This window comes from Hylobates moloch, unplaced genomic scaffold, assembly GCF_009828535.3.
Source record: "Hylobates moloch isolate HMO894 unplaced genomic scaffold, HMol_V3 SCAFFOLD_22, whole genome shotgun sequence".
NCBI classification, from domain to species: Eukaryota; Metazoa; Chordata; class Mammalia; order Primates; family Hylobatidae; genus Hylobates; species Hylobates moloch.
This window is the reverse complement of record NW_026652297.1, coordinates 14,180,865-14,195,066: the sequence shown is the minus strand read 5'-3', so window position 1 is coordinate 14,195,066 and position 14,202 is coordinate 14,180,865. Positions and strand designations below refer to the sequence as shown.

Here is a 14,202-nt window from a genome sequence, read left to right as displayed (position 1 = left end):
GACATTTTTCTGCTTAAGACAAGTAGCAGGTAAATTTGTCTCCTGAGATGAATATAGACTCTAAATAAACATACTGTTTCACAGATTGGTATTTTCCAAAATGTTCTGAAAGAACAGCCGAACAGCATCAAATAGACTTGTGGATCAAATACACTTCTTATATTATTTTAGAGAGCTTAAATAATCTATTTCACAAATAACCTATTCTAAATGAACTTATTTACAACTAACCATTGACAATTCGGTCTAATATTGCTAAGTTATCATTCTGCAGGCACAGCACAATTTTCACTACTGAGGTCTGATAAGTTTTGCAGCATTTAATATCAAACAGTTAGGTTTTGTTCATTTAAGTAATACATAATGACCACTTAGGAATAGAAAGGAACATGGATACTTTCTTTTAGAAAAATTATGAACCTGGACATAGCCAATTAGAAACAACATCTATCCTACATACACATTTGTACATGTGGGAAATGACAACTGTACACTACTATTCATTACACCATAGTTTGTAATAGTTGAAGATTGGAAACTAGCCATATGTCAATCTATGTGAGGTGGATAATATGAATTATGCTATATCTACATAGAGAAATGCTGTGTAGCTGTTAGAGAAAGAGCTCTCTATATAACGACAGGAAAAGATCTGAGGTATAGTGTTAAAGGAGGGAGACTTCACTCTGTACATTTTTATTCTTGTTGGTTTCTGAACTACATGAATGTATTACTATTAACTTTTTTTGTTTGTTTTTTCTGTTTTGTAGAGACAAGGTCTCGCCATATTGTCTAGGCTGCTCTCGAACTTCTGGGTTTGAGCAATCCTCCTGCCTCAGTCTCCCAAAGTGCTAGGATTAATGGTGTCAGCCACTGCACCCGGTCAACTTTTTTAAAAGAAATAAATCTCGATAATTTTTAGAACTGAATTAGTTTCTTTTCTCCTATCTTTTGGGGTTGGTAAAAAAAAATCAGTATTGACAAGATGATAGCTACAAGTACCCATGCTCTGGTTCTCCTCGTCTTGGTCAATAAAAACGTGATCCATCACAAAACTGAGGAGTTCAGACTGGAGTCCAGTATCTGGATTAAACACCAAAGGCTGAAGGCCCTCTCTGCCACCTGTCATTAATTGGTGGCTGAAAATCATCAGAAGATCACAGAGTAACATGAAAGCCTGGAATACAAAGGCAATTCATCAGCAAAATATTACATAAATATAACTACAAGTCAACATTAATGAAAATGTATGAAATTAAAACATAGTTTAATAGCAGTACCATAATATAAATTTTAAGTATTTAAATTCCAAATATTTAGTTATAATTTCCAAATTTAATAAAATTATTTTTTCTCACTAAACAGTTGTCATATTTAAGACTTTTCCCAAATATAACCTATTTCTTTTACTTCGCTGTATCAACTCAAAAACAGCCCATTAAGACACTTTGACTTGAACTTTTAAAAAATGAGTTTAAGCAAGGTGTTGATTACAAGTCAAAAGAACAAAATGAGTTTAACCCAACTCTGGAAATACAAAATTGATATAACAGATTATAACAAAGATTAGAAATCAACTGTATACTGCTTAATCAAATTAGCATAAAATTTGAAGCTCTAATTCAACATAGTATAATGAATACTTCTAAAAATTCTAATGTTAAAAAATGTCAGTGTACTACTGCACAGTGATGTTTCCATCAGCAATGGACTGCATATACGTGATGGTGGATCCCATAAGCTTGTAATGGAGCTGAAAAATTCCTATCCCCTAGTGATGTAGTAACATAACCCTGTGGTGCAACACATTACTCACGAGTTTGTTGTGATATTGTTTGTGGTGATGCTGGTGTATTATGCTGCCACTCGTATAACAGTAAAGCATATCCAACTTGTGTACAGAACCTAATGCTTGAGGATAATGAATATGTTACAGGCATATGTATTTACTATGCTATACTATACTATACTATACTATACTATACTATACTATACTATACTATACTATACTATACTATACTATACTATACTCTATACTATACTATACTATACTATACTATACTATACTTTTAATCATGATTTTAGAGTGTACTCCTACTTATGAAAAAAGTTAACTGTGAAACATCCTCAGGCAGGTACTCCAGAAGAACACATTATCATCATAGGATAGGACAGCTCCATGCAAAATACTGCCACTGAAGACGTTCCAATGAGACATGTGGGAGGTGGAAGACACTGATACTGATAATTCTGAGACTTTGTAGGCCTAGGCTAATGTATGTGTTTCTTTTCTTTACTTGTTTAAAATTTTATTATTATTATACTTTAAGTTTTAGGGTACATGTGCACAACGTGCAGGTTTGTTACATATGTATACATGTGCCATGTTGGTGTGCTGCACCCATTAACTCGTCATTTAGCATTAGGTATATCTCCTAATGCTATCCCTCTCCGCTCCCACCACCCCACAACAGTCCCCAGTGTGTGATGTTCCCCTTCCTGTGTCCATGTCTTCTCATTGTTCAATTCCCACCTATGAGTGAGAACATGCAGTGTTTGGTTTTTTGTCCTTGTGATAGTTTGCTGAGAATGACGGTTTCCAGCTTCATCCATGTCCCTACAAAGGACATGAACTCATCCTTTTTTATGGCTGCACAGTATTCCATGGTGTATATGTGCCACATTTTCTTAATCCAGTCTATCCTTGTTGGACATTTGGATTGGTTCCAAGTCTTTGCTACTGTGAATAGTGCCGCAATAAACATAGGCGTGCATGTGTCTTTATAGCAGCATGTTTTATAATCCTTTGGGTATATACCCAGTAATGGGATGGCTGGGTCAAATGGTATTTCTAGTTCTAGATTCCTGAGGAATCGCCACACTGACTTCCACAATGGTTGAACTAGTTTACAGTCCCACCAACAGTGTAAAAGTGTTCCTATTTCTCCACATCCTCTCCAGCACCTGTTGTTTCCTGACTTTTTAATGATCACCATTCTAACTGGTGTGAGATGGTATCTCATTGTGGTTTTGATTTGCATTTCTCTGATGGCCAGTGATGATGAGCATTTTTTCATGTGTTTTTTGGCTGCATAAATGTCTTATTTTGAGAAGTGCCTGTTCATATCCTTCACCCACTTTTTGATGGGGTTGTTTTTTTCTTGTAAATCTGTTTGAGATCTTTGTAGATTCTAGATATTAGCCCTTTGTCAGATGAGTAGGTTGCGAAAATTTTCTCCCATTCTGTAGGATGCCTGTTCACTCTGATGGTAGTTTCTTTTGCTGTGCAGAAGCTCTTTAGTTTAATTAGATCCCACTTGTCAATTTTGGCTTTTGTTGCCATTGCTTTTGGTGTTTTAGACATTAGGCCCATGCCTATGTCCTGAATGGTATTGCCTAGGTTTTCTTCTAGGGTTTTTATGGTTTTAGGTCTAACATGTAAGTCTTTAATCCATCTTGAATTAATTTTTGTATAAGGTGTAAGGAAGGGATCCAGTTTCAGCTTTCTACATATGGCTAGCCAGTTTTCCCAGCACCATTTATTAAATAGGGAATCCTTTCCCCATTGCTTGTTTTTGTCAGGTTTGTCAAAGATCAGACAGTTGTAGATATGCGGCATTATTTCTGAGGGTTCTGTTCTGTTCCATTGGTCTATATCTGTTTTGGTACCAGTATCATGCTGTTTTGGTTACTGTAGCCTTGTAGTATAGTTTGAAGTCAGGTAGCATGATGCCTCCAGCTTTGTTCTTTTGGCTTAGGATTGACTTGGCAATGTGGGCTCTTTTTTGGTTCCATATGAACTTTAAAGTAGTTTTTTCCAATTCTGTGAAGAAAGTCATTGGTAGCTTGATGGGGATGGCACTGAATCTATAAATTACCTTGGGTAGTATGGCCATTTTCACGATATTGAGTCTTCCTACCCATGAGCATGGAATGTTCTTCCATTTGTTTGTATCCTCTTTTATTTCATTGAGCAGTGGTTTGTAGTTCTCCTTGAAGAGGTCCTTCACATCCCTTGTAAGTTGGATTCCTAGGTATTTTATTCTCTTTGAAGCAATTGTGAATGGGAGTTCACTCATGATTTGGCTGTTTGTTATAGGTGTATAAGAATGCTTGTGATTTTTGCACATTGATTTTGTATCCTGAGACTTTGCTTAAGTTGCTTATCAGCTTAAGGAGATTTTGGGCTGAGATGATGGGGTTTTCTAAATATACAATCCTGTCATCTGCAAACAGGGATAATTTGACTTCCTCTTTTCCTAATTGAATGCCCTTTACTTCCTTCTCCTGCCTGATTGCCCTGGCCAGAACTTCCAACACTATGTTGAATAGGAGTGGTGAGAGAGGGCATCCCTGTCTTGTGCCCGTTTTCAAAGGGAATGCTTCCAGTTTTTGTCCATTCAGTATGATATTGGCTGTGGCTTTGTCATGGATAGCTCTTATTATTTTGAGATACGTCCCATCAATAACTAATTTATTGAGAGTTTTTAGCATGAAGGGTTGTTGAATTTTGTCAAAGGCCTTTTCTGCATTTACTGAGATAATCATGTGGTTTTTGTCTTTGGTTCTGTTTATATGCTGGATTATGTTTATTGATTTTCATATGTTGAATCAGCCTTGCATCCCAGGGATGAAGCCCACTTGATCATAGTGGATAAGCTTTTTGATATGCTGCTGGATTTGGTTTGCCAGTATTTATTGAGGATTTTTGCATCAATGTTCATCAAGGATATTGGTCTAAAATTCTCTTTTTTTGTTGTGTCTCTGCCAGGCTTTGGTATCAGGATGCTGCTGGCCTCATAAAATGAGTTAGGGAGGATTCTCTCTTTTTCTATTGATTGGAATAGTTTCAGAAGGAAAGGTACTAGCTCCTCCTTGTACCTCTGGTAGAACTTGGCTGTGAATCCATCTGGTCCTGGACTTTTTTGTTGGTAAGCTATTATTGCCTCAATTTCAGAGCCTGTTATTGGTCTATTCAGAGATTCAACTTCTTCTTGGTTTAGTCTTGGGAGGGTGCATGTGTCCAGGAATTTATCCATTTCTTCTAGATTTTCTAGTTTATTTGCATAAAGGTGTTTATAGTATTCTCTCATGGTAGTTTGTATTTCTGTGGGATCTGTGGTGATATCCCCTTTTTCATTTTTTATTGTGTCTATTTGATTCTTCTCTCTTTTCTTCTTTATTAGTCTTGCTAGAGGTCTATCGATTTTGTTGATCTTTTCAAAAAACCAGCTCCTGGATTCATTGATTTTTTGTGTCTCTATTTCCTTCAGTTCTGCTCTGATCTTAGTTATTTCTTGCCTTCTGCTAGCTTTTGAATGTGTTTGCTCTTGCTTCTCTAGTTCTTTTAATTGTGATGTTAGGGTGTCAATTTTAGATCTTTCCTGCTTTCTCTTGTGGGCATTTAGTGCTATAAATTTCCCTCTACACACTGCTTTGAATGTGTCCCAGAGATTCTGGTATGTTGTGTCTTTGTTCTCGTTGGTTTCAAAGAACATCTTTATTTCTGCCTTCATTTCGTTATGTACCCAGTAGTCATTCAGGAGCAGGTTGTTCAGTTTCCATGTAGTTGAGCGGTTTTGAGTGAGTTTCTTAATCCTGAGTTCTAGTTTGATTGCACTGTGGTCTGAGAGACAGTTTGTTATAATTTCTGTTCTTTTACATTTGCTGAGGAGAGCTTTACTTCCAACTATGTGGTCAATTTTGGAATAGATGTGGTGTGGTGCTGAAAAGAATGTATATTCTGTTGATTTGGGGTGGAAAGCTCTGTAGATGTCTATTAGGTCCACTTGGTGCAGAGCTGAGTTCAATTCCTGGGTATCCTTGTTAACTTTCTGTCTCACTGATCTGTCTAATGTTGACAGTGGGGTGTTAAAGTCTCCCCCTATTATTGTGTGGGAGTCTAAGTCTCTTTGTAGGTCACTAAGGAGTTGCTTTATGAATCTGGGTGCTCCTGTATTGGGTGCATATATATTTAGGATAGTTAGCTCTTCTTGTTGAATTGATCCCTTTACCATTATGTAATGGCCTTCTTTGTCTCTTTTGATCTTTGTTGGTTTAAAGTCTGCTTTATCAGAGACTAGGATTGCAACCCCTGCCTTTTTTTGTTTTCTATTTGCTTGGTAGATCTTCCTCCATCCCTTTATTTTGAGCCTATGTGTGTCTCTGCACATGAGATGGGTTTCCTGGAGACAGCACACTGATGGGTCTTGACTCTTTATCCAATTTGCCAGTCTGTATCTTTTAATTGGAGCATTTAGCCCATTTACATTTAAGGTTAATATTGTTATGTGTGAATTTGATCCTGTCATTATGATGTTAGCTGGTTATTTTGCTCTTTAGTTGATGCAGTTTCTTCCTAGCCTTGATGGTCTTTACAATTTGGCATGTTTTTTTTTTTTTTTTTGAGACGGAGTTTCGCTCTGTTGCGCAGGCTGGAGTGCAGTGGTGCGATCTCGGCTCGCTGCAAGCTCCGCATCCTGGGTTCACGCCATTCTCCTGCCTCAGCCTCCCGAGTAGCTGGGACTACGGGCGCCCGCCACCATGCCCGGCTAATTTTTTTGTATTTTTAGTAGAGACGGCGTTTCACCATGTTAGCCAGGATGGTCTTGATCTCCTGACCATGTGATCCGCCTGCCTCAGCCTCCCAAATTGCTGGGATTACAGGCTTGAGCCACCGTGCCCGGCCACAATTTGGCATGTTTTTGCAGTAGGTGGTACCAGTTGTTCTTTTCCATGTTTAGTGCTTCCTTCAGGAGCTCTTAAGACAGAGTCCCGCTCTGTTACCCAGACTTGTTGGTAATGAAGTTTTTGGTGTCACAAAAAAAAGAATTAACACTGGAACAAATGATGAAACAAATGAACAATGAAAGTAATGGCAAGCTTTACTTTCTGCAGAAAGGGTGCTACTCAATAGTTGTCCAGCCACGAAAGCACAACAAACAAAGGAGACTGACACGTCTACCCTACTGCTGTGTCCAGTTTCCACTGGTTGAAAGAGGACCTCACATTTTACACTTCACCCGACTGGCTATTAGTTTAAAACTTTATTAGGTAAGGGGGATAGAACAAAGAAAGAAAAGGAAGTTGCCCAGGGATAGTTAAGGAAGCATCTCCAAATAAGGAATGGCATGCACTATGGGCTGGGGCTTGTCTAGTTCTGTCAATGCTGGAGGAAGCTAGGACAGCTGATTTGGGATACACAGACACTTACACACACACACACACACACACACACACACACACACACACACACACACTAACAGTGGATAGCAATCTTATAGTAAGAAATTGTGACTTTTTATAATCTTTGAAGAACCTTCCCATTTCTCACAGGCTGGAGTGCAGTGACGCGATCTTGGCTCACTGCAACCTCCGCCTCCCGGGTTCAGGCCATTCTTCTGTCTTAGCCTTTCAAGTTGCTGGGACTACAGGTGCATGCCACAAAGCCCAGCTAATTTTTTTGTATTTTTAGTAGAGATGGGGTTTCAACATATTGGTCAGGCTGGTCTCCAACTCCTGACCTCAGGTGATCCACCCACCTCAGCCTCCCAAAGTACTGGGATTACAAGCATGAGCCATCACACCTGGCCTGTTTCTTATTTTTTAACAAAAATTTTTTTTTTTTTAATTAAATAGGCTGGATGCAGTGGTTCATGCCTGTTAATACCAGCAATTTGGGAGGCTGAGGTAGGTGGATTTCTTGAGGCCAGGAGTTTGAGACTAGCTTGGCAACATGGTGAAACCCCATCTCTACGAAAAAATACAAGAATTAGCCAGGCATGGTAGCCACACGCCTGTAATCCCAATTATGTTGGGAGGCTGAGGCATGAGAATCATTTGAACCCAGGAGACAGAGGTTGTGGTGAGCCAAGATCACACCACTGCCCTCCAGCCTGGGTGACAAAGTGAGACTCTGTCTTAAAAAATAAATAGAAAAAAGCTTCTAGAATAAAGATATAAGAAAAAAAATATTTTGGCCAGGCATGGTGGCTCACAGTTGTAATCCTAGCATTCTGGGAGGCCAAGGTGGGAGGATCACCTGAGGTTGGGAGTTCGGAGACCAGCCTGACCAAGATGGAGAAATCCCATCTCTACTAAAAATACAAAGTTAGCCAGGTGTGGTGGTGCACACCTGTAATCCCAGCTACTAGGGAGGCTGAGGCAGGAGAATCGCTTGAACCTGGGAGGTGGAGGTTGGGGTGAGCCAAGATTGTGCCACTGCACTCCAGCCTGGGCAAAAAGAGCAAAACTCCGTCTCAAAAAAAAAAAAAAAAAAAAAAAAAAAATTGTACAGCTGTTTAATGTGTTTGTGTGTTAGGTATTATTACAAAAGAGTTTAAAAGTTAAAAAAATTAAAACGTTTACAAAGAAAAAGAATTATAGTATGATAAGGTTAATTTATTATTGAAGAAAGAAAAACATTTTAATTAATTTAGTATAGTTAAGTGTATGGTACATATAGAGTCTACAGTGGTGTATAGTAATGTCTTGGGCCTTCCTATTCACTCACCAATCACTCACTCACTCAGAGCTACTTCCATTCTTATGGTAAGTATACCATTTTAAAATCTTTTATACTGTATGTTAGATATGTTTAGATATATAAATAACAGTTGTATTATAATTATCTATACTACTCAGTACAGTATTATATAGTACAGGATCGCAGCATAAGAGGAATAGGCTGTACTATAGAGCATAGGCATGTGGTAGGCAATACCATTTGTGTAAATATACTCTTATGATGGTCATACAATGATGAAATTGCCTAACAAAACATTTCTCACAATGCATCCCTGTTGTTAAGTGGTGCATGACTGTATTAGAAAACCATTCATATAAAAACCAGTATCTAATAAAGCCTCCAAACAAATTTAATTATATAAAGAGACTTTGAATACATTTGTACACATTATAGGTATGCTGCCAAATTTGCCCTATTTAATGGATTGAGTGAAATAAATGGGTCTGATCAGTTTATTACAATGGAAAGATTTTGTTGTGGGATAATTGAGGGCTCTGAAACTTCCAAACAATCCACTAACACTGCCCCCTCCAAAGTTGATTTTTATGGGAAAACATAATTTTGGCATTTAGTTTGGGATGACTGTATATCTGGTTGTCCAACTGCAGCAAGAGTCTTGGCAGTTTATGCCCTGACAGCACAACCATGAAATATACTCAGGTATTTAGAAAGAGCCATTTGAAAAAAAGGGAGCATACAGAGAATCCAGGGAGAATACTTTTTAACCAGCAGGCCGTAGTTTTGGACATCACCAAGCAGGTCTGATGCAGAAACACTGGATTTGGGGTTTAAATGGCAGAGCTGGGCCAGGTGCAGTGGCTCACACCTGTAATCCCAGTACTTTGGGAGGCCAAGGCAGGCAGATCATGAGGTCAGGAGTTTGAGACCAGCCTGGCCAACACAGTGAAACCCCTATCTACTAAAAATACAAAAAAATTAGCCAGGCGTGGTGGCGGGCACCTGTAATCCTAGCCACTTAGAAGGCTGAGACAGGAGAATTGCTTGAACTAAGGAGGTGGAGGTTGCAGTGAGCCGAGATCACGCCACTGCACACCAGCCTGGGGAACAGTGGGAGACTCCGTCTCTAAATAAATAAAAATAAAATAAAATAAAATAAAATAAAATAAAATAAAATAAAATAAAATAAATGGCAGAGCTGGGTATTTCTCTGTAAGTAGTGTTCTGAAGATTTAAAGAATAAGGTTTAGGGAAGACCATCTCTGTTTCCATTTTAAGTTAAATGCTGATAACTCAGTGAAGATACTTGTCACTATTTGTAAGAGACAGAAAAGGGTAAGTAATACTGTACTCTTTTACCACATTAACTAACTCTAGCCCAATATCAAAATAAGAAATAGTATAGAAAATATACATTCTGTTTTACACAAATGTACTCCCCAATACAACAGTCTAATTTAAAAAATAGTTTACAAAATCATATCATGGAAATAGTACTTCCCTGGCCCACCCTGACCCTCTTTGGGCTGTGCCCCTCTACAAGAGATGAGGAATCTATCAGACCAATGCGATATGCCCACCTGCTTATCAAACCCCACTTCTACACCATTGTCCAAGTATAGGGACTCACAGACTCCTTGCCCTACAGTCTTGATCCTGTTGTCTGAGCCTGCAAAGGCCTCTTCTCTAGGCATACTGCATACCCAATGTACATATTACTGGGCCCCTGGGTGATGAATGGGCAGCTATTTGGGCGGGTGGTATTGACAGAGTTTCAAGATGTGGGGCTAAAGTGTTGGCATGCATTGTGAGAAACTCTTAACTGGTGTGGGAAGGAGCTGAAGGTAAGATGATAAAAGGTATGTCATATGTCAGCTCCCCAGACCCTCAATATTTTGGTGTAGAATTTTTTTTTTTTTTTATCTTTTTTGAGACAGTTTCGCTCTTTCTGCCCGGGCTGGAGTGCAATGGCGCGATCTCGGCTCACTGCAACCTCCGTCTCCCAGGTTCATGTGATTCTCCTGCCTCAGCCTCCCAAGTAGCTGGGATTACAGGCACCTGCCACCATGCCCAGCTAATTTTTTTTTGTATTTTTAGTAGAGACGGGGTTTGATAGCCTCGATCTCTTGACTTCGTGATCTGCCCACCTCGGCCTCCCAAAGTGTTGGGATTACAGGCGTGAGCCACTGTGCCTGGCCATTCTGGTGTCAATTCTTAGGAGTCAAAAAGTCTACATTTCGGCCGGGCACAGTGGCTCACGCCTGTAATTCCAGCACTTTGGGAGGCTGAGGCGGGCGGATCACGAGGTAAGGAGATCGAGATCACGATGAAACCCTGTCTCTACTAAAAATACAAAAAATTAGCTGGGCGCAGTGGCGGGTGCCTGTAGTCCCAGCTACTCGGGAGGCTGAGGCAGGAGAATGGCGTGAACCCAGGAGGCGGAGCTTGCAGTGAGTGGAGATTGCACCACTGCACTCCAGCCTGGGCGACAGAGCAAGACTCCGTCTCAAAAAAAAAAAAAAAAAAAAAGTCTACATTTCAACCTGCCCTTCCAGCTGATGACAGTACACTTGTGAAAGTAAAAGGAAACAATGTATATTATATAATAAGTTTGTTAGCTTGCTTTATGACATAAATATTCACACATCTACAGTCTTGTTCCAGGTCCAGTAAATGTTAGGAATGAATATGTATACAAAAACTGCCATAAAAAAATTGTATCTTCTTAATGTTCATTAATGTATTTGAGTTGATTTTATTGAGAGCTCTTACTGATGATTTCTTACCTGTTCTTTCACTGGAGTATTAACATTAGACAGGCACTGCTGGCAAACAGCCAAAAAGGATTTCACCGTTTTCCTCAATACCAACAAATCCTCCTGTAAGACACATTCAAATTTGCAAGCGTGAATTACAGGATCACAGAAAACTGATCTAGAAGAAACAGTAAGTGGAAAATAGCAAAACTGGTTTATTCTCAAGGAAATTCATATAACCAAATTTAATGTTGGGAACCATTTAATGTAGTCATTTCTTAGTTATCTGTCCTAATAGAAGGGGTAGTGACATTGATACCTAAAACAGTTATAGTTAGCTATGGAATACTCAGTATGATTGTTTTCAACAGATTTCCTTTATAAATATGGTTTACTTAGGTTGATTAAAATTGCTAGTCATTCCTGTGACACACATTACTGCTAGTAAAGTGAGGCAGCAGAGCAGCACACTGAAAAAACTCAATTAGGCAACAAATGTGCACTGAATTTCTCTTATATCTCAGCACTCTGCAAAATGTCAGGGGAAGAAAGATAAATTTAAGACAGTGCCATGCCCTCAAATAGTTAACATTCTAGCAGACAGACCAATTACGGAGATGAAGTGTTCAGTTATTGTATTAACTCTAACTGTAGCAAAATTGGAGAAATCTTCATAGGAGGATGGGCTTTAATCTAAGGTTGGATGGGTAAATTTAATTAGACGGCCAGATAAGATTCCATAAAGAACATTTGAAAAAACCAAAATGAAATTTCAAGTCGAGTGCAGTGGCTCATGCCTGCAATCCCAGTGCTTTGGGAGGCCCAGGTGAGAGGATTGCTTGAATCCAAGAGTTTGAGACCAGTGTGGGCAACACAGAAAATCAGCTGCATATGGTGGAGCATGCCTGTAGTCCGAGTTACTGGGGAGGCTGAGGCAGGAAGATCACTTGAGCCCATGGGGTCGAGGCTGAAGTGAGACATGATTGTGCCACTGCATTCTAGCCTGGGTGACAGAGCAAGACCCTGGCTTAAAATATTTTAAATTTATTGGGTGCTTACAACCCATCAGGCACTGGTTTAAGGGCTATTATATAGTTTAACATTTACACGGATCCTAAGAAACAGTAATTATTAGCGAGGGGTTGAAACTAGGACTATCTGATATAAGAGCTCATATTCTTCTCATTGACTAATGAGTAAGACACATGCAGATACCAACATTTAAAACTGTAATGAAGAGTAATTACCTGAGCAAAGGCTAATGTAGAAACACTTAAAAAGAGCCGGGCGCGGTGGCTCAAGCCTGTAATCCCAGCACTTTGGGAGGCTGAGGCAGGCGGATCACGAGGTCAGGAGATCGAGACCATCCTGGCTAACACGGTGAAACCCCGTCTCTACTAAAAACACAAAAAATTAGCCGGGCGTGTTGGCGGGCGCCTGTATTCCCAGCTACTCGGGAGGCTGAGGCAGGAGAATGGCGTGAACCCAGGAGGTGGAGGTTGCGGTGAGCCGAGATCGCGCCACTGCACTCCAGCCTGGGGGACGGAGAAAGACTCCGTCTCAAAACAAAAAACAAAAAACAAAAAAAAACCACTTAAAAAGTACTCAACTAAAACTCTTTAAGCCACTCTATTTTATACAGATGACAGCACTTAGTCTTTTTGGGGATCTTTACATCCCAAATAATGACACTTCAAAAATTACACACATATTTTCTTTTGCTAACATGAGTACAGTATGTGGAAGAAGGAGCGAGTTCATCTTGTGGAGAGCAGTAAAAAGGACATCCTCTTGAGAACTTTTCATGTTTCTGCAGATAAATATCTAATAACCAAACTTCAACATTCCTGAAACTTCTTTAATTTTAAACATTCAAAATACATTGAGGGAAACAGGTAAGGGAAAAGGCAACTGCAATATAGTGTAAAGAGTGCTATGGTAGGAGAAAACATGGGCCCCATGTTGGAAAATCTAAGTCAGAGTCAAAAGTAGTCATGGAAGAGTTCCCAAAGAAGATAACATGTAAGCTGAGTCCTGAAGGAGAAAAATAATCTAGCTATGGAAAAAGGTATTCCAGGTAAGGCACAGATATTCAAAAAAGCAGAGGTGGCTGGGTGCGGTGGCTCACGCCTGTAATCCCAGCACTTTGGGAGGCTGAGACGGCCAGATCACCTGAGGTCAGGAGTTCGAGACCAATCTGGCCAACATGATGAAACCCTGTCTCTACTAAAAATAGAAAAATTAGCCGTGTGTGGTGGTGCATGCCTGTAATCCCAGCTACTCGAGAGGCTGAGGCAGGAGAATGGCTTGAATTTGGGAGGCAGAGGTTGCAGTGAGCCGAGATTGCGCCACTGCACCCCAGCCTGGGCAACAGAGCAAGACTCCATCTCAAAAAAAAAAAAAAAGAGTGCAGAGGTGCTTTTGAGGAACTGTTAATTTATTGTAGCTGGGGTATAAATAGGGAAGACAGCAGCAAGAAAAAAAGCTAAAGAAGAATAAAACCATTTGCATTTACATAGAAGACCATTTAAAATATAACGTTAAATCATTTGAATATTGTCCTGCTGGCAATAAGGAACTACTGAAGAAGGATTTTTAGCATGACAGTGCTAAAATTTTGTGTAAATGAATCACATTCTAAAGACAATGGAGAATGATGTGGAATAGGCCAGTTACAGTAGTCACATCTTTCGTTGAGAGCTGGTATGTACCACATACTGTGTTCCCAGGACTATAAATTTACATTTCACCATCACTCTACAAAGTAAATGGTAATTACAGACAAGAAAGTAAATGGTAATTACAGACAAGAAAACTGGTTTTACAGACAAGAAAACTGATATTCACAGCACCCATAGATGCTATGTGACAGAGCAAGGATCCAAACGTGGGACTGTTCTTAATCATTACTGTGTATTTTATTGCATATGAACAAAGGCCATAGGATTTTTTTTTTTTTTT

The 14,202-nt window shown here is 39.5% G+C and overlaps 1 protein-coding gene across 5 annotated transcripts in view; it reads right to left on the bottom strand.

The window, feature by feature from the left end:
• Window positions 1-14,202, bottom strand: part of STAG1 (STAG1 cohesin complex component) — a 415,512-nt gene that overhangs the window by 30,280 nt on the left and 371,030 nt on the right. For all 5 annotated transcript variants that reach the window (XM_032143857.2, XM_032143858.2, XM_058433515.1 and 2 more), the window contains 2 exons: window positions 11,272-11,364; window positions 1,003-1,177 (listed from right to left, as the gene is read on the bottom strand). In XM_032143857.2, coding sequence (XP_031999748.1) covers window positions 1,003-1,177; window positions 11,272-11,364 — 268 coding nt within the window. The remainder of the gene's footprint in view (window positions 1-1,002; window positions 1,178-11,271; window positions 11,365-14,202) is intronic.